Here is a 27,873-nt window from a genome sequence, read left to right as displayed (position 1 = left end):
CTGCCCCGCCCCCGACTTAACTAGCTTTTAGAAGAGGGAATTTTACAAAGGTAATATAGCAGGAACAGTTAGCACAAAACATTCCCCCAAAGTCTATGACATACTTTCCCCTAAGTACATACAGAGTTCAGAGGAAGGTGGGCACATTCGGCAAAGGAATAACTTACCATTCTTGGAAGTCCTTTTTTGGAATCTTCCAGATGTTCCCCCTTTGGCATTTTCTTATTGGTAACCACTTTTATAAAGCTTTACTGTTTGCAATGTGCTTGATAAATATTTTACAAATTTTACAAATGAGAAACTGAGGCAGACACAAGTTACATGACTTGCCCAGGGCCACACAGCTATTACATATTGAGGCTAGATTTGAACTCAGGTCTACCTGACCCCAGGTTCAGCATCTCACCACCAGGTGTGTCACTTTTCTGCTAGGCTCTTTGTGGAGGCTTTCTTCATCATAGCACTTGTCCTTGGCTCCAGATGCAGACACTGTCATTAGTCATTTCAGGGATGTGGCAAGGACACTGAAGAAAAAATCCAAGTCCTTCAGACTCTCCGAAATTCACAAGGCCCCTTTGGCCAAGGCATGGAGTGTAGCCCAAGACTTAGGCCAAGGCCTGGGGTCTGAGGTTTTGCTCCTCTCCCCGCACCCCAACTGAATCCTTCTCAGGGGGTTAGCTCTCTGCTGCCAGGTACTGGCATCTCTGTTTCTAGCCAACTCAGTCCTTTTATAGAGTCCTCAGGGGGCATGACTAAGACCCTCAGCCAACCCAAACAGACTTCCTGCAGCACCAAGGGAGGTGCCCAGGCCACACTCACATCTAGTAAAAAACTGAGATGTGTTCTCAACTGATAAACATGTCTTATCACTTCCTTTAGGTGGACTGAGGTGGTTTTATGGATTGACTCAACATACCCTCCACCCTGACATCTGTATCATAGAATTTCAGAGTTGGAAGGGTCCCTGATGGCCATCTAACTCAATCTGTACCTGCAGAAGAATGCCCAGGATAACATACCTGAAAAGCACCTACCCAGCCTTTCTATCAAACTCTCCACCTGGGGGAAGCCCACCACCTTCTGAGGCCCACTCTGCTTTGGGATGAATTCTAAGATTTTCCTTATCAAGTAATAATTTGCCTTTCTGCAACTCCCATTCATTGCTCTAATTCTGCCCTCTTGGCCACATGACCATGTCAGATCCCACGTCTGCCATGACAGCCTTTCCAGTTGTTAGGCCATGCATAAATGTCATGCATTAATTTGCCTCTTTGCTACCTCCACCCAACACTCTTGGTCCTACCTCTTGGGGCCAAATAGAAGAAGTTCAATTTTTCCTCTATGACAGCCTTTCAAATATTTGAAGACAGTCATCATTTTACCCCTGACTCTTCCCTTCCCCAGGCTATAAAAATCCCATGTTCTTTCAATTGACACTTATTTGGCATGGGCTGAAGAACCTCTATCATTCTGGGTGTCCTCCTCTGGGCACTCCCCAGCTTAGCACCATCCTTCTTAAGCTGCGGCACCCAGAACTGAACATAATACTACAGATAGTTATAGGACTTAGAGCTGGAAAGGATCTCAGAGATAATCTAGTCTAATTCCTAATAAGAAATAAGGGAAACTGAGGCACAGAAGGTAGAGAATTGTCCAAGGCCACACAGCAAAACCTAGAGATCATTTAGCTCATCAGTTCTCCAAGTGTGGACTGCAGAGAGTTGGGGGCCCCAAGACCCCCTCAGGTAGTGTCAGGTAGACCTGAGTTCAAATTTAACCTCAGATATGTAATAGCTGTGTGGCCCTGGTAAGGTCTATTAAAACACTCCTTTTTCCAACTACAACTCTGTGTGAGGCCAGATTTTCTTCCCATACTTCAACCAAAAAAAAAAATATCCCAACAGATTGAATGCAGAAGCAAATATGAGAATCCGGTTATCTTCTGATTAAGCCAGATATTAAGAAGATATTCCAAAATAAAACAATGTGACTCGTCTCAGTAAATTTTTTTAATGTTTTAGAAAATGCAGTTATTTTTCACAAAAATATATTAATATGTAATGGATTTGTTACTATTCTTTTAAATGAATTAGCATTTTCAAAATGTATCAGTTTTCATTTCTAATACAGTAATGATCAATAGATATAACCCAAATCATTTGAGGTTCTCAATAATTTTTAAGAATGTAAAGACTTTTTGAAACCAAAAAGTTTGAGAACCTCCAATCTAGCCCAGCTCCTTCATTTGACAAATTGTCACAAAGGACTTGCCCAAGGTTACCAGCAAACTAATGGCCAGGAGCTGAGCCTTGAACTCATGTTCTCTGACTCTATATTAGTGAGTCTACAAGCATTTATTAAGTGCTCACTATATGCCAGGCACTGGGTCAAATACTGGGAATATATAGAAAGGTAAACACAATCCCAGACCTCAGGGAGCTCACATTCTAATGAGGGAGAAAACATTTAAATAACTTTGTAAGTATAAGGTTGTACAGAGAAGATGGAGCATGATGTGAGAGAAGGGACCAGCAGATGTAGGGAATGAGGAAAGGCCTCTTGCAGGCTCTGCTTTCGGGCAGAATTTGCAGAATCTTAGAGCTAGAAGTATCATAAGATCAGAGTATTTAAAGATGAAAGCAACTTCAGAGATCATCCATCCTTCTTCATGATCTACCTCCCCATTTTACAGAGGAAGAAACAGAGGCCTCAGGGAAGGTGTGACTTGCCCAAGGTCATACAGATGGTATCATGCCCTTCTTTTCTGCCTACCACCTCCACTTTTTTCCCAGTGCCCCAGCCAGATTTCCTCTGAGAAGGCAGTGGCTTAGCTTGGATTGCCTAAATACAATAGCTGCTTTAAACCTTGAGTCTCCTTTTTCAAAGGCTGTGTGATATACTCCTAAGAATGTTGAATCTGTAATCAGACAGCCTGGGTTTGAGCTTTAATGCTGTCACTCACTGGATCTGCGACTTGGGCCAAATCCCTTCTTCTCTTTGAGCCTCACTTTCCTCATCTGTACAATGAGGGGATTGGATCTATAAAAGCCCTTCTAGCTCTGATGGCCTCATATCATGAGACTGTGAGTTCCAGTGATCAAAACTACTCAGCAGCTTGGCCACCTCCCAATCCTAGGACACCCATTTTCCCTTGGTCCGTGCCTTACCCACTGAATGATCCCTCTGTTCTATTTCCTATTCCATTTAACAGAGCCCTCAACTCCATCCTTTCCCTGTTCAATCTCTAAACAAAGATAACTACCTTGAGAATGGTGGACTCAAAGAAGACCACTGACATCATGATGTCAGGATCAAGGTACCGTGTGTTCAGCTGTGGCTGATCAGTCCGATATGAGCTCAGAAGGCTTTACCACGAGTTGGGCACAAATAGTCCATTTGAATACTCGGGATAGAGACATCTTTAGATTTGCCATCTCACATTTTCTTTTGAGCTCCTTCAATTCTGCTTTGCTAATAGAGCACAGCTCCTTCTTTGATGGGAGCACACCATACTTCGGGATCCTGTGCTAGCGTCGCCAACGTCTCACAACTGATACTAAAGTTCTTCAGAGAGACTTTGAGAGTGTCCTTGTATCACTTCTTCTGACCTCCATGTGAGGGCTTGCTTTGTGTGAGTTCTATGTAAAATAGTCTTTTAGCCAAACGTATGGATGTTTGGCATTTGGCCTGTGTGTCCAGCCCATCAGAGTTGCACTCTCTGCAGTAGAGTTGGGTAAGGGAAGTTTTTTTTTCCTTTGGTGAGGCAATTGAGATTAAGTGACTTGCCCAGAGCCATGCAGCTAGTGGGTGTTGTGTGTCTGAGACTGGATTTGAACTCAGGTCCTCCTGATTACAGGGCCTGTGCTCTATACACTGCACCACCTAGCTGCCCCTGCAGTAGAGTTTGACTACTTGGCAGTTAGCTTAAGAAAGGACCTCAGTGTCATGTACCTTATCTTGCCAGGTGATCTTCAGAATCTTCCTAAGACAAATTCAAACAGAAGCAGTTCCATTTTCTGGCATGGTGCTGGTAGATTGTCCAGGTTTCACAGAATACCTGAGTCCCAAAGCCCATTGGTATAGGACTCTCTCCTCACTAGTGGCAATCAATTCCCTGCCCCATTTTGGGGGGGGGGAGGTAAGAATGGGTGAGAGCTCTCTTTAGTCTACAAAGTTTTCTTTGGTCTTTTCAATTCTCCTTGGATTTCTCTTCAAACTCTTGAGTCCCTTTAGGTTCTTCTGGTTCCCAACTTCCAGAGACGCCAACACAAGAAGAGTTGTCGGACTCTGTCATGTCCCTATCCTCACCTTGCTACACTAGAGAATTTGAGGAATTGTCTCTTTGGGTAAGATCTGAGACTCTCAGTTGAGTTACCTCACTCCCAATGGGAGAACTATTGTCTGGTATATATTTTCCTATATTTTTTTCTTTGACTTTTGTTTTGTTATTTATTTGAACAAATAAGTTTCTTTATTGGTGAATATTAATTATTTAACTATTAAATTTTATTTAATTTTTACTCATTTATTTATGACTAATTATTAACAATCAATGTGTTCATCGTGGAATTTGTATTTAGTGGGAAGGCAGTCGTCTTGGATTAAAGCTTGGGTCCTCTTTTCCCTGTTAATGACAAAGTTATCAGAAGTTTAGCTTAATCCTGAAACCACTTCCCCTAGATAATATTTAAGAGAGAGGACAGATATCATTCTAACCAGATACCCCCTGTCTCTGAGAAAAGTAGAACGGTCAAACTTCAAGCCTCAAACTCCTGCTTCTCCTCCTGGCAGGAAAATAAACTCTTCCCCCACAGGCAGCATGGGGGGTGTTGTGTGGTTTGAAGGGAGGCAGAATAGACATTTCTAGCCTCTTCACCACTTCCTCAGCCCCGACCTTCCCTGCCCTTCTCCAAAGGCTTCCAAACTTGTCCTTTTGGGGACTGCTTGGAGAAATTTTAATTAGTTCATAGTCCTATCCAACATTCTGGGTGCCGTGCTGTAAGGAGCACTGGCCTTTGCTCCTTAGAAGCTGCGGACTGAACTTTAACACGCCAAAGGACGACTGTCAAAGTGGTTCAAAGACACAGTCTGAGAACAGAACACAAATCTCCTAGCATAGCACCTTAGTAGCCATCGATCACACTGTCCAAATAATCCTGGAAAAGTAACCTAATCTATCTGAGCCCCAATTTTCTCAGTGAAACTGAGGGTAAATGTTCAACAACCGGCTTTCCAGATTGAATTTGCATTGTCAACATTTTTCTCCGTTGCTTTCTTAAGTCTAGCCAATCAACAAAGCAACAATTCCAGCATTTGTGTCTCCTGGCAGCCCATGGCTTCAGCACAAAGGTCTCGGTTCAGTGATCTCTAGGGGGCTTTCAGCAATTGTTCCACCCTTCCCGACCCCATTTGGGGTTTTCTTGGCAAAGATACTGGAGTAGTTTGTCATTTCCTTCTCCAGCTCATTTTACAGATAAGGAAACTGAGGCAAACAGGTGAAGTGACTTGCACAGAGTTACACAGCTAGTTAAGTGTCTGAGCTCGGATTTGAATTCAAGTCTTTCTGATTCTGGGCCCAGTGTTCTCTCCACTGCCCGTGAGTTTAGCTAGGATATATACTTCATCAGAATTCATGCGACAGAGGGAGCCCCAACATATTTGCGGAAACAGGAATTCGAACTCATACTCTAAATCTCCCTCCCTTGCCAGCCCGCTCTAGGCCGGTTCACAGTCCTCCGCACATCTCTCCTACTCCGATAGCGAAGCTGTCCCGCCCCTTCTCAAAGTCTCCTCCAATCATAAATGAGCTCTTACACTGTCTCGAACTTCATTGGTAAAGGGAAATGTCTGTCGCCGATATGGGGGGTGGGGGTGGGCGTGTAGTCTTAATGGACGTCTCCAGGGCCCAATGGCGGCACGGGGCGCGGGTGCATCTCCGGTGTGCGCGGCGGCTGGCGTAGCGTAACGTAATGTAGCGTAGCGTGCGTGCGTGGCGGGACCGAGCTGCCAGAGGTCTTGGAACCACGGTGTCGGGGTCGAGACGGCGAGCAAGGGACAATGGCGCCTAGCGTGGCCACGGCGCCGGAGCCGAAGCAGGACTCGCCCAGGGGCATCCGCGCCGTGCTGCTGGGGCCGCCCGGGGCCGGCAAGGGCACGCAGGTGAGCGGCCGGGCCGGGGCGAGCCCAAGGTCAGCTGGGGCTGGGGCGAGGCGGGCTTCGAACCCGGGGTCCGCAGGCGGAGGAACGGACTTAGTGGGAGAGCGAGGAGCCCCGGAGAACCCCAGGCTGCAGGCGGCAGGTCTGGAGTTAGAGCTGGCTCCAGCCCCCTGACTTTACCGATGGCAAAACTGAGCCCTCTTGGTGCCCCGGGTCACGGAGCTGCTTGTCAATATTGGTCTGGGGGCATTTGAACCCAGGGCTTCCTGATTCCAGGTCCAGTGCCCTCTCCACCAAGATGGGCGTCCTGCACTTTTTTCTCTTGGGTGACAGTCTATTGAAGCCTGTGGACCCATTCTCAAAATAAGGTTTTTAAATGTCTAAAATAAACCAATTACATGGAAATGCAGTTAAAGAGCCCTTGCATTAGGAGATTTGTTTTCGGGAAGAGGGGAGAGACTGAGCTCTTTTTCCCAGGTGAGGGATCCAGGTGAAGGACATCCTCCTCTGGGAAGAGGGAGGTGCAGGTCTGGCCATCTAGATTTCGAAGCCACCCCAGTGGAGGTGGTAGTTGAAATCATGGGGAGAATGGGATGGTCATGAGTAGCAGAGAAAGGAAAGAGGGAATAGACCTTTGAAGGCTGGTGAGGGCGAGGGGAGACATCCCCGTCATAACATACCTTAGGAGGGGATCATCTAGTCACCCTGTGCTTGAAGATCTTCAAGGAAAGGAACCCCCACTTCATCCTGAGGTAGCCCATTGAAGAGTTGGGAAAGTTTTCAAGCCCAGCTTTGCGTTTTGCAGCTTCCCTCCAGGTTGAGTAAAGGGATGATTGAAGTGGTCAGTCGGGAGAAGAGTAGTGACTCTGCCAAGGGTGGGGAGCTAATCAGACGGAATGAGAGGTGATCAACAGTGTCAAAACTGGCTGTGGTATCTCATGGTACTCTTCTATAGCCCACATTCTAGCAAAACTGGACTACTCTTTCTGTACCCTGTTCTTATCTTATCCTCCCTCCTGTCTCTTTGCTTTTGCCCACGTCCAAATGGATTCATTTTCCCTCCTTCCTCCTCTCTGTTGAAACCTCATTCCTTCAAGGGCCAACTCAGGTGTCACCTTTTTCCGTGAAGCCTCAGATAAGGTAATGTATGTAAAGCATGTCACAAACCTGAAAGTACTGTGTAAATGTCAACTGCTATCACTTTTATTAAAATGAATCACTTCCTCTAATCTCTCAGGAATTTGTCTCCTTTACAGCTTTTATTATAGTTAGGTGTTCATAGCTTCTTTCCTCCCTATTAGATTGTAAGCTCTCAAGAGCAAGGTTTGTGCTCAGTGTGTGTTTGTGTGTGTGTGTGTTCTGTGTCCTCAGTGACTAGCACTCCTTTGCACATAGTAGTCTCTTAATAAATGTTTCTTGAATGTAAGGAGGGTAAGAACAACAAAAAAGGCTGTTGAATTGGAGCTTTCGAAGGCCATTGATCATCTTGAAGAAGCATTTTCAGTAGTGTGATAGAAAGTGGAAAGCATCTTGCAGTGTTGAAGAGAAAAGTAAGTCATGAGGAATTGTAGTTATATGTATGGACAGCTTTTACAAGAAGTCTACCAGTAAAGAGTAGAGAGTTGAGACAATGAGTGGTTAGAAGGGAAGTCTTACAGGAATGAGGAGAGCTGAACATATATGAAGGAAGATGGGTAGTTGTTGGCCTTGGCCAAGTCATTATGACTCAGGGGCCTCCTTTGCAAAATGGGAATTGGTGGGGGGGGATTTGGTGGTACAACTCAGTAATCTCTGATTCTAATCTTCAGAATCTCTAGGTCTTTTATTCATTACCCAGGTCAAAGCTATCTGAGCACATGAGGACTCCAAGGCTCTTGAACCAGGCTTTCTTAAGACCTCTTGAGGCCTGGTTAAAGTGAGGGTTTTAAGGACTGATCCACTCCCCCATAACTAGAATCGTAGAATTTTTAGAATTGAAAGAGATCTTCCAAACCACCAATTTCCTTCATTTTGAATTCCTTAGGGCAGGACTCACACAGTAGTCATTGAATAATTATCTGTTGAATTGAATGAGGCACAGGTAGTATTGGAAGGATGGAGAGTATAAGGGTGAATAGGAGAGATTTGTTTATAAAACTTAATGATAAAACACATTGTTCTTTGGCTTCTTGTTATACTTCTTGTAAGGATAGAATGTTGCCTTACCACATCCTTAACTGCCATTCTGGAAGATTCAAGCTGGACCCCTATTACCCTACTACACTTACCCTGAGATTCTGTTTGAGGATCTCAAATGTTGACATCTCGATGTCCTCCGGACTCTGGTTTAGAAATGTGAGGCCTGAAACTTCTTATTGTAGCTGTAGGGATTGATGGACTGACTGTGAGAAGGACATGGTAGGTGCAAATCAATGGTTCCTTATTTAGGCTTTTTTTTCTCGACAGTATTTTCAGAAATTGCCGTAATAAGGCATAACTCACATTAGCAGAGCAGTTTAAGATTTGCAAAGTGTCCTTCAGAACAATCCCCTGAGGTAGGCAGTGAATCGAATCCTTTTTACAGATGTGGAAACTGAGGCTCCAAGAAGTTGAGTGACTTATCCCAAAATCATAGAGCCAGTAAGTATTCAAGGCAGGATTGGAACCCAGATCTCATGCCTCTCAAGCCCATTCCCTCCTCCACTCCACCAGAGAGGTAAAAAAACGTGGCCCCAGGGTTTGATATGGCTCAGGCCACTCCTGAGTGTAGCCCAAACTAGATTAAAATATAACTGGGAACAAAATAAATAAAAATGTAATAAAATAGATAATGAAGTCAGTATGTGTCCCTCGGGGTTTCCTGTGTACTGGTGAGTGGCCTCTGTTTGTTTTTGAGTTTGCCACCACTGCCTCTTACCCAGAAATCAGCCTTTCTTGATAGCAGCCAGGTCAGGACAAAAGGTGAACTAATAGAAACAAAGCATGAGGTTTGCAAAGGTCTTCATACCAGTGATCTGGTAATAAATACTTAAATACGAGGATTCTCAGCCGTAACCGAGATTTAGATGCAGTAGTAACTTCTGAGGGTGACTGTATCATATCTTTTTTTTTATCATTACTCTAAAAAGAAATTAGAAATTCAGAAATCAAGAAATCTCATCTTACTCATCTAAATAAACACAGAGAAGGAAACTGCTACCTGAAAAACTTAATACGTCACTTTTCTAGTTAGTGCTGAGCTGGCAGACCGTTGGTTTCTTTTTTAATGATCGTTGGGTTATACATGTGAAAGCTAGTTTTAAAATTGCAAATGTGTCATCACAAGTATTCGGTTCACTCATGTCCACTTTGGTGACCCCGTCTGGGGTTTTCTTGGCAGAGATACTGGAATGGTTTGCCATTTCCTTTTCCAGCTTGTTTTGTAGATGAGGAAACTGAGGCATACAGGGTGAAGTAACTGCCCAGGGTCACACAGGTAGTAAATGTCTGAGGATGAATTTGAACTCAGGATGATTTCTTCTTGACTCCAAGGCCAGTGCTCTATCCACTGTGCCACCCAGCTGCCCCATTACAGCTAGACTCTGTCTTCGCCAAATGAGTCCCATACAAAGCCTGAGTTAGCCTGTCATCCCCCTGCAGCTGTTTTTTGTCCACATAATCTTTCTTCAGCAAGCATAGCAGCCTTATGTAGTTGATGGAATCTTTCCCTTTCCCCTTCAGTCTGAATAGTGGCATGTGAATTTGCCAAAAGTTCCTGGTTGCTGTTGACGTTGTCTCAAAAGCTACCAGTAGAAAATGCAGTTCAATCCAGCAAACTGTCTCAGATAGTTCTGGACTACAAGAATATCTACTTGTCTCCCTCAACTGTCCAACTTTCACAGTAAAAACTTTTTTGTTTTATTTAACTTCTTTTCACTGTATACACAAAAATCTTGTTCCAGTCTCTAAGTGTGGTTAGAGGTGCTCCTAGCTCACTAGGTAGGACTTATGTCTTACCAGAAGATTATAGATTTAGAGCTAGAGGAGATCTTCAAGTTCAACTCTGGCCTCATTTTACAGATAAAGAAACTGATACCCAGAAAAGTTGTGACTTATCCAAGATCACCCAGGTAGTAAGTAGCAGAGCTGACTTACGAACCCAAGTCCTCCACCTCCAAATGCAGGCTTTCAGTACAGAACCATTGATGGGCTATATTCCTGTTGTCCAAGGACCAGCCCCCATGAATGTGGAGAGACTTCACCACCAGCTTGGCTACAGAGCAAAGGATTTTTCAACAGCAGAAGCTCTCAGATACCATCTTAAGTCACCAAAGGATTGTGATCTGTGGCAGTGACAGTATCTACCCTGGTAAAATCCTGACTCCAGAGTGGGGAGAGGGGAAAGTGTATATTTCATACGTGTGTACTTGGCCACAAAGTTCTCGTTTTAGAGGCATAGCCTATATTCCAAGCAAGTTGTATTCAGACCAATACGCTAAGTATGCTTAGATTGTTAAAGTAATTATGTTGCTTGGTTGAAAATCTCTAGAATACGTAAGCTTGTTTTAATTAAATAAAACAACTTCACCAGCTTATTTTTCGTGATAGTCTTTTCCTTCTAATGATACCTCGTGCTTGTGTGACACTTTGGCTATCATACCTGGCCTCATTTCATCTCTCTAACATGCCTTGGAGGTAGGGAGGAAAGAGATTATTATTATCTTCCTTCTGCAGATGAGAGCATTGAGGCTGTGCCCTAAAAGAATGAGGGACCTGCCCAAGGGCTTCCCAACAGAAAGGGAGGGACTCACGAGGCCAGTGGCCAAGAAGCCCCTGATTCCCGATCAGACCTCCCTCACCTCCGCCAAGACCCCGCTTAAGAATGTCCAGTACCTCGCTGTGATGTTTTAGGGCTTAGAGAGGACTCCTGTGAAAAGGAGAAGAAGAGGGAGGGAAGGAGTGGAGTGCTTGGAGTTATCCCCCTACCTTCAAAGGAGAAAGGGAAGAGTCTTCCCTATGACCATAAAGCTAGTAAGTGTGGGAGCCGAGATTCAGAAGTAAGGTCCACACTCCTGAATGTTCCGTGTGTTCCACACCAGGCTGCCTTTCACATGTGGTCAAAACAGTTGTAATTAAACTGGCATATTTAATCTCCTGATGACTTTGCAACTGTCTGCTTCATAAATCAAGTCATTCATTCTTCTGACATAGTTATTAGCAAAAAGTTGGAAAACAGGGGCAGCTAGGTGGCGCAGTGGATAGAGCACCAGCCCTGAAGTCAGGAGGACCTGAGTTCAAATCCAGCCTCAGACCAAACACTTGACACTTACTAGCTGTGTGACCCTGGGCAAGTCACTTAACCCCAATTGCCTAAAAACTAAAAAAAATTAAAAAAAAAAAGCTGGAAAACATTAAAGGAATTTTTCTTATGTAGGAGAAACCTAAAAATGCAAGCCACTCCCATTTGAGGATTACGACTGTGTTTAGTGCTGATTCAAACAATTGTATTTTTTTGTAGAACTAGTTTTTAAGCCATTTACATACCTATGTGTTAGGTGCTGGTGATATGAAAGCACAAAGTAGAGTCTCTGTCCTTGAGGGTCTACATTCTGGTTGGGGAAACAGATACATAAGGATAAATAGTTGTACTTTTAGTGTATGCCAAAGGCCATATAAGCAGCAGCAGGTCCATCCTTTAATACCCAATTTGTGTAGCCTTTCCATGAATTTTTCCTCATCCCAAAATAATCTCTTCTGCTTTGAACTAACCCATATGGTATTTTATACCTCTCATTCATGTTCTCTTTCACACTTCTCTTAGCTCCCTTCCTAGGCTGACCCTGAGGCTAAGGGACTGTTTTCTTCTTTCTTGTCTCCCTCCTAACACTTGATTTGTCAAGGGGAAGACCTCAGTGTTGGTCCAGTGAATAAGGAGTAATACAAACCTCAGTGGGAAGCAGGGTGAGAGGAAGTGATTTGTGGAAGGACCCATACTGAGGCAGGAGGACTTGTTAGTTTGGGGGCAACAGTGGATCTCTAAGAACTATGGGAGAAAAATGATAGTTGGATTTGCATTCATGAAACAGGTTTGAATACTGGTTTGCCTGTGAGACCTTGGACAAGTCACTTGGCTTCTGAAGGCCCTTCCAACTCTAAATCCTCTGATCTACTAAGTTTGGAGGGAGAGGTAGGCAGATTATGGAAGGCCTTGAATGTCAGGCTAAGAAATTTCTGTGTTGTGGGGAGTGAGAGTCCATCAAAGGCTTTTGATTGGTACAGTAGTACATACCTTAGGAATATTATGACATTGGTTTTGGAGGAAAAGAGAAATTAGATCTAGGATTATACTTTTAGAGACTTATTTACAGTAGGTGAGGCATGAGGTGAAGTCTTGGTAAATAGAAAGGAAGAGATTCATGGAAGCAAGATTACCAAGGATTACATTGGGTCTTCCTGTAATTTGTCGGCTTGGTCCTAGGCACTGAAGTTACTGTATTTTTTTATTGGGAGTTGGGATAGGGCAGGGTTGGAGGAGTACCTTTCTGCCTTTCTCCTGGAAATCATGTGGCTACTGCCTCTATTGTCAATTACCGGAACACAGGATGTCCCGGTGGCTTGGGAGTCAGGTGATCCCAACCCTGCCCGGAGTGGTCATCAGGCAGGTAGGAATAAGAACCTGAATTTTATTTTAGAGATGTGAAGTGGTTCAAATCAGGTTGTTTTGATGCCCAGACAAGTGCTATTGCAATGATTTTCTACAGTTTACCTACATGGAGTAGTTGAAGGATCTCTGGATTTGCAGTCGGCGCCTAGGCTCAGATCACAGATGTCTTCACCTTTCTGGGCCTTGGTTTCATTTTATAAAATGAAGGGATTGGATTAAATAATCTCTAAGGTCCCTTCCAGCTCTGAGACTGATCAGCAGTCCAGAATTAGAAATGAGCATTAGGTTCCCCCAGCCCTCCTTTTCAAGGCCTGTTGTTAACATGCCAGGCTGGCACTCATTCACTTGGAACATAGCACTGACAGTTGGGTGGCAGTCATGCATTTGGGGGAGGGTAAAAATAGGAAAGTTGGTTCAGTTGTGACAGTTCTTTCTGTGGTTGCTCTGCCTTTCCTACCCATGAGTAAGAACTGCCTCTCCCTTGAGCTGATTTCAACAAATGAGGAGATAGACTAACAGAAAACTTGGTTCTCTTTTGGTGTAGGGTGTGGCAATAACCTGTTTGGAGGGTATGAGAGGCTTTCTCTTGCCTAATTGTCCTAGCCTATAGTTATTGCTCAAAGTGCCTTATTTTTAACACTTTAAAATCCAGTTTTCATTTTTATTTTACTTTAAGTTATTTCTCTGACGTAATCAGTCTGTTAACTAAAAACTAAAATGAATAGCACCAATGTGTTACATGGATCTCAATTTTTCAAAGTTTTGGGCTGTAAGGGAGTGTGGTGTAGGAGAAAGAGGGTTAGGCTGGAGGTAGAGGACCTGAGCTTCGAATCCTGGGTCTGCCACTTACTGCCTTTGTGACCTTGGGCAAGTCATCTATCTCCTCTCAGCCTGTTTTCTCATCAGTGAAGTGATGGGGTTGGATTAAGTGAGCTCTGAATTTCATAAACCAGAGCATTCGCTGAAAGAATAGGAATGTTTAGCCCAAAGAAACCTCAGTAGCCTTGAATCCCATGACCTATGACTGAGTGGAAGAATTTAGTCATTGCTTATCTTCAAATATTTTTTGACCTATAATCGTATGGAAGGGGTATTAAATTTATTCTATATGACTTTAAATCATAATTAGGACTAATCATCGGAATGAGGTGAATGAGAAAAGCTGTCAGGTAGAATAGACCACCTTGGCAAAGAGTGATTTCCCTGTCATTGGAAGGGTTCAAGCAAGGCTAGATGATGAGGATTGCTTGGTGATGTTAGAGAGGAGATACCTACATAATAATTTGAAGGGAAGAGAGCAGGTTAACTAGGTTAATCAGGAGAAACTTCACAAAGAAGGAGATCGAATCTGACTGGTTCCTTAAAGGAGCCAAAGATTCTAGGAAGTAGAAATAAAAAGTTTATGTACTCCAGATAGGAGGGGACCGGCCTGTGGATAGGTCTGGAGGAGGAGATGGAGGCCCAAGTTCTGGAAACAGGAAGTACGGCCAGGATGGCTGGTCCTGAATGTATTTGGAGGTGAATAATGTGGGATAAGTCAGAAAGATGGGCTGCGAGCCGTCCGAGGAAGGACTTCAAAGGCCAGGCTTCATCCTAGAGCAGTAGGGAACCCATGCAAATACTTCTAGAAGAGTCATTTGTTTAGACCTGGATGGCCTTCGAAGTTTGTGATCCTACAACTGAAAGGGTTTTTAATTAATGTCTCATTTGGTTAAGCCCACATTCATCTTGAACAGTCTGTTCTATTCAACATTTTTATAACTAACTTGGGTAAAGACACGTTATTAGTAGTATCCATAGCTAGCATTTATATAGCACCTACTATGTGACCGGCACTGTGCTAAGCACTTCACAGATATTTTACTGGATCTTCAAACACCCTTTGAGGTGGGTGCTAGTATTATCCCTCTTTTATAGTTGAAGAAACTGTAGCAAACAGAAGGTTTGCCAGAAGACTTGTTCAGAGTCACACAGCTAGTAAATGTCTGTGGCTGGATTTGAATTCAGGTCTTCCTGGCTCTAACCACAGGGCCGCATAGGTAGCTGGCTTATCACATTTGCCGATAGCACTAAGCTAGGAAGGATAACTAATGAGTTGAATGATCCAAAGGGACAGTCAAATATAGCCAAGACTAATAAAATAAACTTTAATAGGCTAAATGTAAAGGCCTATCCTTGGAGGACTGAATTCTCTAACCCAAATGCCAGCTGAGGGAGGTAGAGTTAAACAACAGTTCTTGAGGGAAAAGACTTGGGGTTTTAGTCGATTACAACCAGTTCAATGTGAATCTGTCGTGTGACATAGCAGCCCAGAACAGCTGGTAGGCTGCTCTGCCAGAAGCAGCGTGGTGCTCACACCCAAGGAGATTGTTGTCCCGGGCCTGGTCTGACCTCCTCTACAGCAGGAGGAAAGTTGTTGGCACTGCATTTTAGGAAGAACAGTGACAAACCTGAAGGACTTTGGGGGTTGGGGGGATTTGGCAAGAGGATTTGAAGCCGTGTCATATGCGGATTGAGTGAACTGGGGACAATTCCCTAGAAGAGATAAAATTGGGGAGGAGGTGAACTGTCTTCAGTTACTAGAAAGTCTTTCTAGTGGCAGAGAGATGAAGTTTGTTCTGTTTGGCCCCAGAGAACAGAATTGGGATCAGTGAGAAGTTGTGGAGACAGATTTCAGCTAAATTAAAGGGGAAATTTCCTCAAAATGAGAGCGGTCCAGAAGTGCCTCATCTGCCTATGAGTCCCCTGCCCCTGAAGACCTGCCTTCCTTCATGTGGAGGCAAGATAACAGCTCCCCAGGTTACTGTAGAGAAGCGTCCTCCCTGCCTCACATTTCCCAGCCTCGAGACTTTGTGATTCCCCCTCTACCTGTTGTTGTGCCATCACGGTTCCTGTTGTAAGTTTCTAACAAGAAGAGGCTGTGTCATGTTGTAGAGTTGTGGCATTGTAGGCAAAAGACCTGGGTTCAAATCCTGCCTCCACTACTCCACTACCTTTGTGACTTTGGAGAAATTACTTAACCTCTGGGCCTCTGTTGACTCATTTCTAAAATGAGGGGCCTGGCTGTCCTAAGGTCCCTTCCAGCTGGTCCTACCAACTGGGTTTTTCCAGTTAGCTGTCCTACTAGTACATGAAATAGTATCTAGTCTGAGAATTTCAGATGTCTTGCTTTGTCTTGGTGTCTAAAGAGTATGATAACAGCTTGTTGGTTTTTCCTCCTCCTTCTTGTTCCCCCTGCAGGCTCCCAGGCTGGCTGAAAGTTACTGTGTTTGCCATTTGGCTACAGGAGACATGCTGAGGGCCATGGTAGCTTCTGGCTCAGAGCTGGGACAGAGACTCAAGAAGACAATGGATGCTGGAAAACTGGTGGGTTTGGTGCACTTGCATGTTTACAAAATGAAACTGTTTGTTGCCATCTTAAAATAACAGATAAGACACATCTACTCCAATTGGTTCAACTTTTTCTGAGAAACAGAAAGCTAATGAGATAAATTTTGGGCCTTTGGCTTATTCTGAATATCACTTTGTTTACAATGCTGCTGAGGTTGTTTGCTCTGATGTATTTTATAACTTTACTAATTATATAGTAAATAAGTGAAAGAGGTTTAATCTTTCTTTTCCTTCTTCCCCTCCCCCCATACACTTCCAGGTCAGATATGGAGGAGAAACCACAGAGCTATCACAGTGTTTTACCTATTAGAGATCTAGTGTGGCTGCTGTATTCGATGAGTAGCTTCAAAGTTCCCAGGATGAGAAATCTTGTTTCCATGACTTGAAAAGATCCTTGATTTTTATTGCCCCCGTCCCCTGGCACATGAAGACCTCTCCAAGCGTCAGTGGGGATGGCTTCCTGAGCTGCGTGGGTGCCACTTCTCTGTGAACCTGTCCCCTGGCTTCCCCAGCTACTTCTGTCTCCTGTCCCAAATTAGTTTGTGTTTGTTTATAATCTGTTCACGTCTTGCATTCCCCCACTAGATTGTCAGCTCTTTGAGGGGAAGGATTGTTCTGTTTTTGTCGGTGTATCTCCATTGCCTTTTCTATAATAAGTTCTTAAAATCACTCAGTCACCAAAGTTCTGGTGACAAGCCTCAAATTCTTGGCAAGGCTGGTGAATTACAGGCATAGTACTTTGCTGGGCCCGTATTCAAAACTGGCCCTACTTGGTAAAACCTTCCAGAGCTTGTACTCTGTTGGCATAGCCTTCCAGAGACCAAGGTCACCTTCACACTGTGACAGAGTATCCAGTTAGGCTCTTTGCAAAGGTTCATTTTCAGTGTGTGCTGAAATTTTCACTTCCAGTCATAGGACATCCAGGTCCAAAAAGAATATGCTTTCTAGTCTCAGCCCCCCTCATTTTGAATAGGATAAAGGGGTTGAGAGGCTGTTACTCAGCATTTCATTCCTATTATGTCACCTAGCAGAGCTGTATGTTTTCCTGCCTTTAGTCCATCATTCCTTTTACTAGGATATAGTACTGTCTGGCTTAGTCTTTCAGTGACTTGATCTCTTATAGTTGATTTTAAGAGATTTGTGGTTCAGTTCAAGTTCAGTAAACGTTTTGAACAACCTACTATGTTGAAGATGTAGTTATGGCAATGATATTCCAAGACTAGGCCTCCAGACCTTTTTTTCCTTGCCTATTTTAGCCTTTGTTTCTAACAGGTTTTAGCTTTTTAGATTACATGCAGACTTGTTAGGGATTTCCCTTTCCCTGAGAAAGGGAACACTTAGAGATACAGTGGCTGTCTTTAGATATCTGAAGGGCTATCATCTGTGGCTCCAGAGGGCAGGATGGGGATTAATCGGTAGGAGCTGAAGGGAAGCAAATTTTGACTTATTAAGATCATGGGAATCAGAGCTGGAGTGAGCCTCGGGGACCACCTTTCATTTTACAGATGAAGAAACTGAAGCCTACACGCTAGGCTTGCCCTGGGTTACCCAGGTGGTCTTTATTAGACCCCAGGATTTTAATGTGGTTCCTTTGACTCTAAATCTAGTACCCTTCCTGCTGTCCTCTGAGAAGTAACTAGTTACCAGTCAGAGCTGGCCAGCAGCAGAATGGGTTTCCTTGAGCGGCATTGATCTCCCTGGTACCTGAAATGTGAATTCAGATCAAGGCTGGAGGTCCCCTTGTTAGAGTTGTAAAGGATGGTGCCTCAGGGCAGGGAATTGTACTAAGTGATTGCTCAGGTCCCTTCTAACCTGAGATTCTGGGCCTGCTACATTGTCACTTCCCTTTGAAACAAGTCGCACCCAAGAGTTTTCAGTGCAGATTTGGGCTCTTTTTCTTTCCCCTACCTCTGCCTCTCGTTGGTAGGGCCTTGAGTCACGTTGGAAGGCCTTTGTGGACTTTGGTGCTTAACAGAAGGGCCTTCAGGGATACAGCAGCACTGCTTATCTCCAGGGTTCCCCTACACTCCATACTTGTACTTTGCCCCTGAGTTGAACTGGCCCTGGCAGCTCAGAGTATTTGCTGGCAGACGAGCAGCCCCTGTGTGGCAGTTAGGAAAAGGTGGCTTGGAACTCCTTTTTCGTACAGACCTGTCTAAATTTCAGATCTCTACTCACCTGAGTTTTGAGGAAATATGTTTTGGGGATGTTTTTTCCATCTCCCCATGAAACAGTTGCAGAGTTCCTCATGTCTGCATTTGAATTTCTGTTCTGTTGCTAATGCCTGTGTGACCTTGGACAAGTCACTTCAGTTCCATATAACTTGTTTCCTTTGTAATCATATTTCAAAGGTCAGGGAGGTGGGGGGAAAACCCTGGGCTAGATGATCTCTGAACTCTCAATTCTGTGATCTGCAATGTTAACTTCATAGCCATGGTTGTGCACATGAGTATTTCCTTGTTGCCCGCATTTATCCGAAGTGCTAGCCTGCACCTTTAGTCTCCCACCACGATTCCATTACTTGCCCCTCTCTGTGTCAGCAAATCCCTGATAGGGTGTCTAGCCCAGCTGACTCTGTGGCACCACAAGTGGAAAGACCCAAAAGAGAGAAGTTGTAGACCTGGTGTGGTATGGCCAGCCCTGGAGGTGGGAAGGCAGTACCTCGTAAGGTTCAAGTGAAACTGCAGAGAGATTGGATCTACCCCCAGACGGGATCTGTCAGAGAAACTCACGTTCTGTTTTCTCAGTTATCTTCCACTTCCAGGAGCACTGAGAGCAGCCTGCGCTGCTGCACTAAGGTCAAGGCTATGGTGTTAATGTTTAGTAATTGGTGCCAGCTAGGGCAGCAGGCAACCCGTATCCACCCCCCCCCTTTCCTTTCTTGCCTGGAAGGTGGCTTCCCAGTCCCCACCAGAGGGAATCAGGGATCCTTGCTCCATTCCTACCCTTAGGCCCACTTCCCTCTTGCCAGTGGTAGTGGCCAGTCCCCTCCAGGTGCCTAAGAATTCCTGGGCCTTTCTACTTGTCTTGCACCTAAAGCCTCCTTCATGTGTTGACTCCCCTATTTAGAGTGTGAGCAAGGACTGTCTTCTTTTTTACTGATATCTCAGTTCTTACTTAGCACAATTCGTGTTTTCACTCACTCGTTCACGTCACCAAGTTGGTGGATATAAAGTGTTGTTTTCTGTCTGACTTTCAGGTGAGTGATGATATGGTTGTGGAGCTGATTGAGAAGAACTTAGACAGCCCTCCCTGCAGGAATGGCTTTCTCTTAGATGGCTTCCCTCGGACAGTGAGGCAGGCAGAAATGGTACGTGATTTTGTCCTGGTGCCTCAGGGTGGGAGGATGGCCCAAACACGACCTCTGTCTCATTTAACAGTCCAATCACTTCTTAAGAGAAGGTGGGCTCAGGTCACAACTCCAGAGTTTAAGTGTGCTGCCTGACTCTGACTCTCCTGCAGCTTGATGACCTTATGGACAAGAGGAAAGAAAAGCTAGATTCAGTCATTGAGTTCAACATCGCCGACTCTCTGCTTATCCGGAGAATCACAGGAAGGTATTTGCTTTGCCAGCACCCCCAGTCCCATCTACTTAACTCCTAAAACCCCTGCCTTCAGACTTCTCTGGTACTTTGTCAGTCCTTAGCAAGTGGAATAGACACAGCCCCTTTTTAAGAATACCATTGGAACATGAGGTTCCACTGCAGCCTATTGTATGCCTGAGAGTTTGCTGGGTTGGTTTCAGTTCCTTGAAGGTGACTATACCTTGTGGTCTTCCTCTGGGCTTCATTTATGAGGTCAGGGAAAGAGGAACCAAAAGACGTGGAGGTCATTCCCAGCCTGTGTATCAGTTAGAGAAGTGGGGGAGCTCCTGTCCCTGGGACACAGGCTTCATGCTCCCAGCCCTTGCTCTCCATTCCCTACCATGAGTCTCAGGAAGTAGGTGCAGCTGCTGGGACCTCTGTTGCTGGGCAAGGATTTATATGCTTAGTGTCCTGATGCTGCAAGAACCTCAGAGATGGAATGTGGATAAAATGAGTGGGTTTATTCAGCACATACTGCCAGGATGTGCTCAGGCAGGAGAAGGAATGGCAGGCAGCCAGGGTGGAACACATTGTCCTTGGGTAGAGAGTGGTGCCAGAGAATTAGACATACATGGCGCTTATCGAGGGGCCAGGGTGGTCCCCTCTTAACTGAACCCTAGTCAGGATACTAGTCATGGCCAGGGCTTAATGCCAGTTAGCCCCACCAAGGCAGGAGTGTTCCTAGCTGGAGATAGTACCATTGGTTCATGATAGGGGTGGATCAAGAAATCAAGTTCTAATTTGCTGTTTAGGCAACCTTAAAGTGGCAGGGGAGGATCCCAATAGTGAAGGAGCTGTACTATTTCAACTACCTCTCAAGGCATCCCAGATGTGCTCCATATAGTTCACTACACTTGTATTTTTATTTGTCTGTAAGATGTTTCCTGTCTTATTTCGCCAACTATATCTTGTAAACTTTTACAGAACAGGAGCCAGGTTTGACATAACTTTGTAAATCCAGTGCCTGGTAGGGCTGTGTTCATGGTAGACGTAGTACTTGTTGGCTACTCCACAAACCAAAAAGAGGTGCAATTGAAGGCATTGTAGGGGCTGGTGTTTTAATGGAAGACAAAGACTAGGAGAAATCATTCAAACCCAGTGAGAAAAGAGCTTTTGTTTCAACCAGTCTGCAAGCATTAATTGTCTCCTATGTGCCCAGCACTATGCCAGACATCATAGAGAATATAGAAGTATAAGACAGTACCTCACCCTACACTCCAAAGAGAAGGAACTTGGTATATTCTGAATAAATAGATGTGAAGGCCTCCTTGTTGAGAGACCAGTGAGATCTGGGCTTCCCGTAGGACACTTCCTGATTTCTGAAGCTCAGGCTTCAAACACCTGGCAACCAGAAAAGGCCAGTGCCTGCTAGCACTGCAGTGAAAGAAGCAGTGGGAAGGGTGCCTCTCCCTGCATGAGCCTTGGCCCTGCTTACACCGTGTCTCTAAACATCCCCCAAGTGCATGGGATTGTGGGGGAACTTGAAACTATGCTAAGTGACATATAGCATTGTGTGGTATCCTGGCAGGACGAAAGCTGTTTAAGCAGAGGCTTTCTAAAAGCTTTTGTCTTTGCACCAGTCCATAACACAGACCCCATAATAGGTGCTAAGTCAGCAACTGGTTGAATTGAATTTCGTTTGAGCCTCCCAACCACCCTGTAGTGCAGATAGTATAGATATTATTTTGTCCATTTTGCAGATGAGGATACTGAGGTTCAGGCAGATTAAGGGACCTGCCCAAAGTCACACAAGTAGGAAGTGTCACAGTAGGATTTGGAAGGAAAAGACTAGACGACTTGGTAACCAGTGAGCCCAGAGCCTGAAGGTGGGAGGAGAGCCAGAGGATTAGCTTCCTCTCCTGGATGGTGAATGAAGAGTGGGTTCTGCTGGAGGGAACCTGAGAGCCCAGTTAATCCAACCACCTCATTTCATGAATGAGGAACCTAAGGCTGGGACAGGCTAGCCCTTGTCTGCGAATTGTCTGAGTCAAGCTGGGGACATGAGTCTTCTCAGCCCAGCTCAGTGGTCTTCTCTTATACAACCAGTTTGGGGAAGTGGGCCAGAAACGAGGCAGAGAGAGCATGCAGAATGAACATACACATGTGTGGGCCTTGTTGCAGTTTGAGGTGACAAGGGACATCCGCAGAGGGAAATGTCCCTTCTTGGGCAGTAGGAAATCTGGGGCTGAAGTGCTAATAAATGCAAGTTGGAAGTCAGAGAATTGGGCGTCACCTATCTAGAACTTGTTGTGACTTTAGTAAACCAAAAATAGTACCAGCAGGTTTCTGATTAAACATTTGGTTTAATGGAGCAGTTTGGTCCATCAAGATTGTTAAAAATGAGATCTTTCCGTCCATATCAGTATTTGTGGTATCATTTCATCAGTTGGCACTTCTTGTCCAAAACCACCTGACACTAGGTCTTTGTCAGGTTGGCTTTTCCCTGCTGTGTTTGTTGTGCAGTAGGCGCCCCCCTTCTATAGGTAGAGAAACGGAAGTGGCAGAAGGTCCTGCCTTGCAGAGTCTCTGGGCATGGGTTTAGAATCATCCCAGTCTCATACTCTCCAGACTACAGTAGGGAATGTCACGGGGACATCACAAAAAGCTGTTCTGGCCAGCGTCTGAAAGTCGTGGGTGAGATTCTCAGGTGGGCCCAAACTCAGAATCTGACCTGGAGTTTTGCTTTAAATTGTTGTTTGTGAGTAGAGTGGTTTTGAGCATCTGCCTGGATGGGTGTATGTGAAGAGGGTGAGGAGCCACAACTGGAGGGAGGAGCATATCTAGATGTGTGCAGAAGGAATTGGGAATGAGTAACTGCATGTGGCATCCATGCTTCTCCTGCCAGTGAAACCCTTATCTCTCCACCCCTGCCCCAAGGCCAGCAGTTAGATAATAGGATCTAAAGTTGGGAAGTATCTTAGAAGGTTTCTGGCCCAACCTGCCCATTTTGTAGGTAAAGAAACTGAAGCTCAGAGAAGTGGATAGTCTTCTGTTTAGTGAAGAACACCTGGGTCATAGTTCCAGCTTCTTTCAGTGTGAAGCTAATCCTGGGATGCAGAGGAATGGGACTATGCTGGGTCTGCTCTCCCAGCCCAGGCAGGAGGATGGCACCTGGGCTCACATTCACTTAATGTTTTTCAGGCTGATCCATCCTGCAAGTGGCCGCTCCTACCATGAGGAGTTCAATCCCCCAAAGCAGCACATGAAGGATGACGTATGTGAATTTTGGAGACAGTTCTGGTTTTCTTTTTAACTGCCTGGTAGTACTGACTGCCCAGAGTTGTTGTCCTTCCTGTCCCTTTCCCAGAAAAGAAAGTTAAGATAGACATAAGCACCACTGGAGAGTTCAGAAATAGGAGAGAAAGGAAGAAATGGGGAAGTGAAGCCTCCGAAGAGAGAGCTAGCAAAGTTCATGGAAGTTAACGATCTGGTGTTGGCCTTTACATATGGAAAATGTGGTACTCTAAGTTTAACCTGGGGGCCAGGGAACACTCATACAATTCCTCAGTCCTCCCAGAGCTGCAGGTAAGCTCCTAGTGGTCAGAGGCAGCCTTGTTTGCAGGCAGATTTTTTGAAGCAGGTCAGTCCTACTCAAAAAAATAGCAGAGTGGCTGTAAAGGTGTGAGGGTCAGCTGGCCTGTCTTCTCTGAGTCTCAGAGGATTTGAGGAAGGGGAAAGCTTAGGGGTCACCCCTTCAGCTCCCTTTTTGTCGGGTGAAGGATCACAGAGAAGTGACTCACCCAAGATCACACAGCTAGTGAGTAGGGGAGCCAGGCTTTCCACTTGTAACTAAGGAAGAGAACCATGAGGGGCCAGGGCAGGGAGGGATATCAGTGTGCTTTTCTTGTCACAGGCCTGGCCTCCTTACTGCCCTCTTCCTGTTCCCAGGTCACTGGGGAGCCTTTGATTCGACGTTCAGATGATAACGAAACTGCTTTGCAAGCCCGCCTGAAGGCATACCACTCCCAGACTACCCCACTGGTGAAGTACTACAGTAAGCGAGGGATCCATTCCTCCGTGGACGCGTCCCAGTCCCCAGACGTGGTGTTCGCCAGTATCCTGGCAGCCTTCTCCAAAGCGACATGTAAAGACGTGGTTATATTTATTTAGGGGTCTGTTCACATAGGGGCCACTCGATCCTCCTGTCTCTGCTTGGGGAGAGTGCAGAGAGAGATTGGCCTTGCCAGGAAGACACAGTGTTCAAGCTGTTAATTAAATAAGCACTTGATCATGTCTTTGGCATGTGTACAACTGTCATGTCATCCATTTATATGTAATGGTACTCGCATGTGTGTGTAAGAGAGCATGAGAGAGAGAGGGTGAGTTTTGTTTGGTCAGAAGGGAAAGCAGATAATCCTAGCTCCATTTAGAACATGCTCGTTCCCCCTCGATCCCTGGTGTCTGAGTATTGTCTTCTCATCAGCTGACTGCTCTGAAATGTAAGAACTGGAAAGAACTGTCTCATCCTCCCCTTCATATAAATCAGCTGAGGCCCCAAGAGAGAAAGTGGATTATGCAGAGCTAGGATTATCATGGCCCCAAATTGCGATCACAATAGTGGGGGCTGGTGGGATAGTCCACTTAATCCTGCTGTCACCATTTTGTGAATGAGCTTGCTGACATCGAGGTTCTGAAAGCTAGCACAGAGGAAAGAATATGTGACTTACAGGGGCCCCACTGCTGTGGACCAGGAGCCGAGTGATGGGTAGAATTGTCTTGTTGGGATGTGGTGGCCAGTGACTAAACATGGGATTAGAATTGTAGCCAGGAGCAGCTGGAGGAGGTGAAAGCACCATCTGGATCTCGTGGATTTCCTGTCGCTTCCTAAGGGTACAAATCGGGAGAGGGATAGTAGCCCCCAAAGATTTGTAAAGTGCTTTCCTAGAAGCCTGGGTAATGTAAGGATTATCTCCCTTTTACACATAACGGCAAAGTGACCCGCCCATATTCTCACAACTGGGAAGTGTTGCAGCTGTGATTGGAACTCAAGGCTCCTGCATAAAAGTCTAGCATTTTATCTGTTATGCATGGCATAAAGTATGTTTCTGGTAACAACCATATTCCAGAAGGCCTCCTGTCTTCTTGAGGCAATGAGGCAGTGGTTTGCAAAGGAGCTTGAGTGATCCTTTCATATTCAAACCAGCCCCCCCTTTACTTTTTGATAGCAAGAAATGTGGACTTCTTGCTGAATCAGCCTCCTTTTCTTCTGAAGCTCTGGGCTTCTTATCCTTCGGCTTATGTCATTGCTGTTGTCTGAAATAATGAAAGCCCATTTTCAGGTCAGTAGTTGGAGCAATGAATAACACCTGTCCTTCCTCCAGTTCGTCTGCTAGTTCACTGACACACAGATTCAGTACACAGCCCCGACCTGTCTGCAGATTTTCCCTCTTCGTCTGTAGGTTTACGGGAAGGATTGATCCCGTAAGTTTGGTTAGTCAGCCCTGACTTGGCAATGTTATTCACCCCTCTTTGTCTGGTCTGAACATTCCTGTGTGCCCCATCCACTTTTCTTCTCTGGATTTTGGTCTGAAGGCTAACATCCACTCTTTATTCAGAAGTGAAACTCAGCCTAACATTGTATATACTTACTGGAAAATACATGATTAGTAAGAAGGTTACAAAAGGGGCCAAAGTGAAAGCAAAACAGTCTCGACACTGGGTTTTCCCCGGACTAAAGAGACCTTGTTTCTTCCTTTTCCCTCAGCACCTGCCGAGGGCCAGACTCCTGGCCAAAAGGCTTATGGCCCCTGTGACTGGCTGGCCTACTGACATGGCAGAAGTGGCCGTCCATGTGATTTCTGTAGTCACCAACAGGCTGACCAGTTCAACATCCCTGTGGTTCCTCTCTGTCCCTACCTCTCCAGAGCCCCAGATGTGGCCCTATGCCTTCAGTGACTGCTCCGGTTACAAGTTGGGGAGATCCTGGGCCTTAGGATTGTCTGAGAGAAGCAGCCCGGGCCAGTGTGGCAAGAATCCCAGGCGAGCTGTCCCAACACTTACCATTCTGGAGCTTTGGGCACATCACTTCACCTGTCCTGTCCGTAAAAATACTTGGCTTACCTATCTCAGAGTTGTGAGGAATTAATTCCTCCTACTAGACTAAGCCCCCTGAGGGCAGAGACCTTTCTTATCTACACTTTGTGTCTTCCACAGGGCCTGGCACAGTGCTACACATACATTAGTTCAGTACATGTTTATGGAGCTGAATTTTCATTTAGAGCCAGAAGGGGCCTTTGAGGGGTTCCATTCCCACTCCTTTGTTTTGCAGGTGAGAAAACTGAGGAACAGAGAAGTTAAGGAACTTGCCCAACACCACACAAGTAGTAAGTAATGGGGCCAGGATTCTGATCCAGCTCTTCTGGTCTTCCTTCCTCCCGCCATCTGCACTCTGCCTATTGAAAATGTTCATGATGGGGTTTAGAGCTGGGAGGGATCTCAACATTGAGTCCAGCACCTCATTGGCGGATGAGGAAACTGAGCCCCAGAGTTGGGAGGTGGCCATGGTAGTGAGTAACAGGGCCAGCATTCAGTTCCCCTTCCAAGATGTAAACCGTCCCTCTGTGGGATCCCAAAGCAGTGCTTTGGGTTTCCCTTTGTCCTTATCCTCCTAAGCCGTGGCCTAGCAGCCCCTGAGGCAGGAGGCATTCACCTGGTGCACGTGTCCCATTGAGCACATTGGGCTCCCACTGGATGACATGGGGCTTGGGCTTGGATGCCAGCCTCATTCTGGTTTGCTTGGTCGTCTCTTTTTTTTTAAATGCATTTTGTCTTCTCATGGTTTTTTTTTTAAATTTATTTCAGCCAAATGACTGCAGGCCAGGCAAGACCACACCATTGCTGACCAACTTCAGAGCAAGAGTCCAAGCTGTTAAGTGTTGGGCAGAGGGGAGGGGTTGGTGAGGAACAAGAAAATACAAGTTCTGGGGGGGAGATTGTTTTAGTGGGTCATTGTTTTTCCCCATTCAGGTGAAAGTTTTATAAATAGTAGTTGGGAGGGTATGTTGGGGGAAGAGGAGTATACATTTTTAGAGCTCCCAAGGTGGAGGGTGTGGGAAAGAGGAGGAAGGCCTAGTATTAATTCTACAGGATCCCTTGGGCACAGTTCCCTTTCATCCAGGAATGTGATTGTAATTGAAAAGCCATTGACCTAAGACCTCTGAGCTCGCCAGATGGGGAGAGCAGTGACTCCCCCTGTTGCCTCTTCTCTGTTCTGTACCTCATAACAGGGTAGGTTTTGGTTGCTGACCTTAACACCCCAAAAAATGTGACCAAATAACAGCCCCCATGTTTGAAAGGGTGGTGAGGAATGTATGTGACAAGGGTGGCTGGATACATGAACTTTAATGGAACTTCTAAAGGCAAAGCCAGGAAGGGCTGGTTGCTCCCACTTTATTTACCTCTGATATTGACCAACTCCATTAATCTCAAGGGAAAAGCCATCATCAGTTGCTATCTGCAAATGTGCATCCTCTGTTCTTGCCTTCTTTCTACACTCTGTGTAAAGAATCCTTTTTCCTTAAAAAAAAAAAACTTTGAAGATTGTCTCATTCCAAAGAAATTCCTTCCTTCCCCAACTCAAGGCTGAAACATGGCAGCCCTGCAGTGGTGTGTTTTGTTTTTAAAAAACAAGGTGCCTTTCACCTTTAACTGACCAAATGCTGCTCTTTTTTGGCCCTGGAATCAATAAAATGTATTAATCATTTGTAGCCCTGTGGTGATGTTGTCTCTGGAGGCTGGATGTGACATTGGATTCTGAGTTAGGTTTGTGTGTTTTTTGGCAGTAACTCATTTGCCACTGAAGGCTGAGGCCTAAATGTGTATGTGTTGGAAGAGCCTCTACTTAGACTTTTTGCTAAGTGCTGAAAACCTGTACCTCCATTGACCTTGAGTTTGTGGTATTTTTGATCTGGTGAGGAGCCTGGGCTAGCTGGTTTTGTGCCAGTCTTTTATGTCAAGGTTTCTCACCCTAGTGGGACTTACAGAGTTTGTACTCCCTCATTATGCCCCTCCAGAACTTAAAGCCCACTCTATGCAGCAGTGGGGCTTTGGAGAAGGACTTTAGTAGAGGAGACACATAGAAAACCTTGACTAACTGGAGTCCATAAATAGCTGCTTCCTTTT

General features: G+C 45.3%; 1 protein-coding gene across 3 annotated transcripts; it reads left to right on the top strand.

Moving 5' to 3' along the window:
- The first annotated feature begins 5,968 nt into the window (after positions 1 to 5,968).
- Positions 5,969 to 27,458, top strand: AK2 (adenylate kinase 2). 3 transcript variants are annotated; one of them, XM_078145488.1, is made up of 8 exons: positions 5,969 to 6,159; positions 16,019 to 16,144; positions 19,368 to 19,478; positions 19,631 to 19,725; positions 22,894 to 22,966; positions 23,641 to 23,746; positions 26,021 to 26,075; positions 26,554 to 27,458. In XM_078145488.1, the coding sequence occupies exons 1-7, from the start codon at positions 6,058 to 6,060 to the stop codon at positions 26,047 to 26,049; spliced, it is 642 nt and encodes a 213-aa protein (XP_078001614.1). In that variant the 5' UTR covers positions 5,969 to 6,057; the 3' UTR covers positions 26,050 to 26,075; positions 26,554 to 27,458. The 3 variants fall into 3 exon arrangements, with proteins under 3 accessions (XP_078001614.1, XP_020839125.1, XP_020839126.1); XM_020983467.2 differs by having other exon boundaries at positions 5,970 to 6,159; positions 23,641 to 23,836; XM_020983466.2 differs by lacking the exons at positions 26,021 to 26,075; positions 26,554 to 27,458 and adding an exon at positions 25,457 to 26,014 and having other exon boundaries at positions 23,641 to 23,836.
- Positions 27,459 to 27,873: the final 415 nt, after the last annotated feature.

The sequence above is a fragment of the Phascolarctos cinereus genome, unplaced genomic scaffold (assembly GCF_003287225.1).
Source record: "Phascolarctos cinereus isolate Bilbo 61053 unplaced genomic scaffold, phaCin_HiC Scaffold_726;HRSCAF=1367, whole genome shotgun sequence".
NCBI classification, from domain to species: Eukaryota; Metazoa; Chordata; class Mammalia; order Diprotodontia; family Phascolarctidae; genus Phascolarctos; species Phascolarctos cinereus.
This window is presented reverse-complemented; position numbering and strand designations above follow the sequence as displayed.

What these genes read in the sequence shown, in the direction of transcription:
- AK2 (XM_020983466.2), top strand. Translation starts at nt 6,058, where the DNA reads ATGGCGCCTAGCGTGGCCACGGCGCCGGAGCCGAAGCAGGACTCGCCC. An exon ending in CAGTGAGGCAGGCAGAAATG is followed by an intron (nt 19,479 to 19,630) that starts GTACGTGATTTT and finishes ACTCTCCTGCAG; the next exon opens with CTTGATGACCTTATGGACAA. An exon ending in AGCCTTCTCCAAAGCGACAT is followed by an intron (nt 23,837 to 25,456) that starts GTAAAGACGTGG and finishes CTTTTCCCTCAG; the next exon opens with CACCTGCCGAGGGCCAGACT.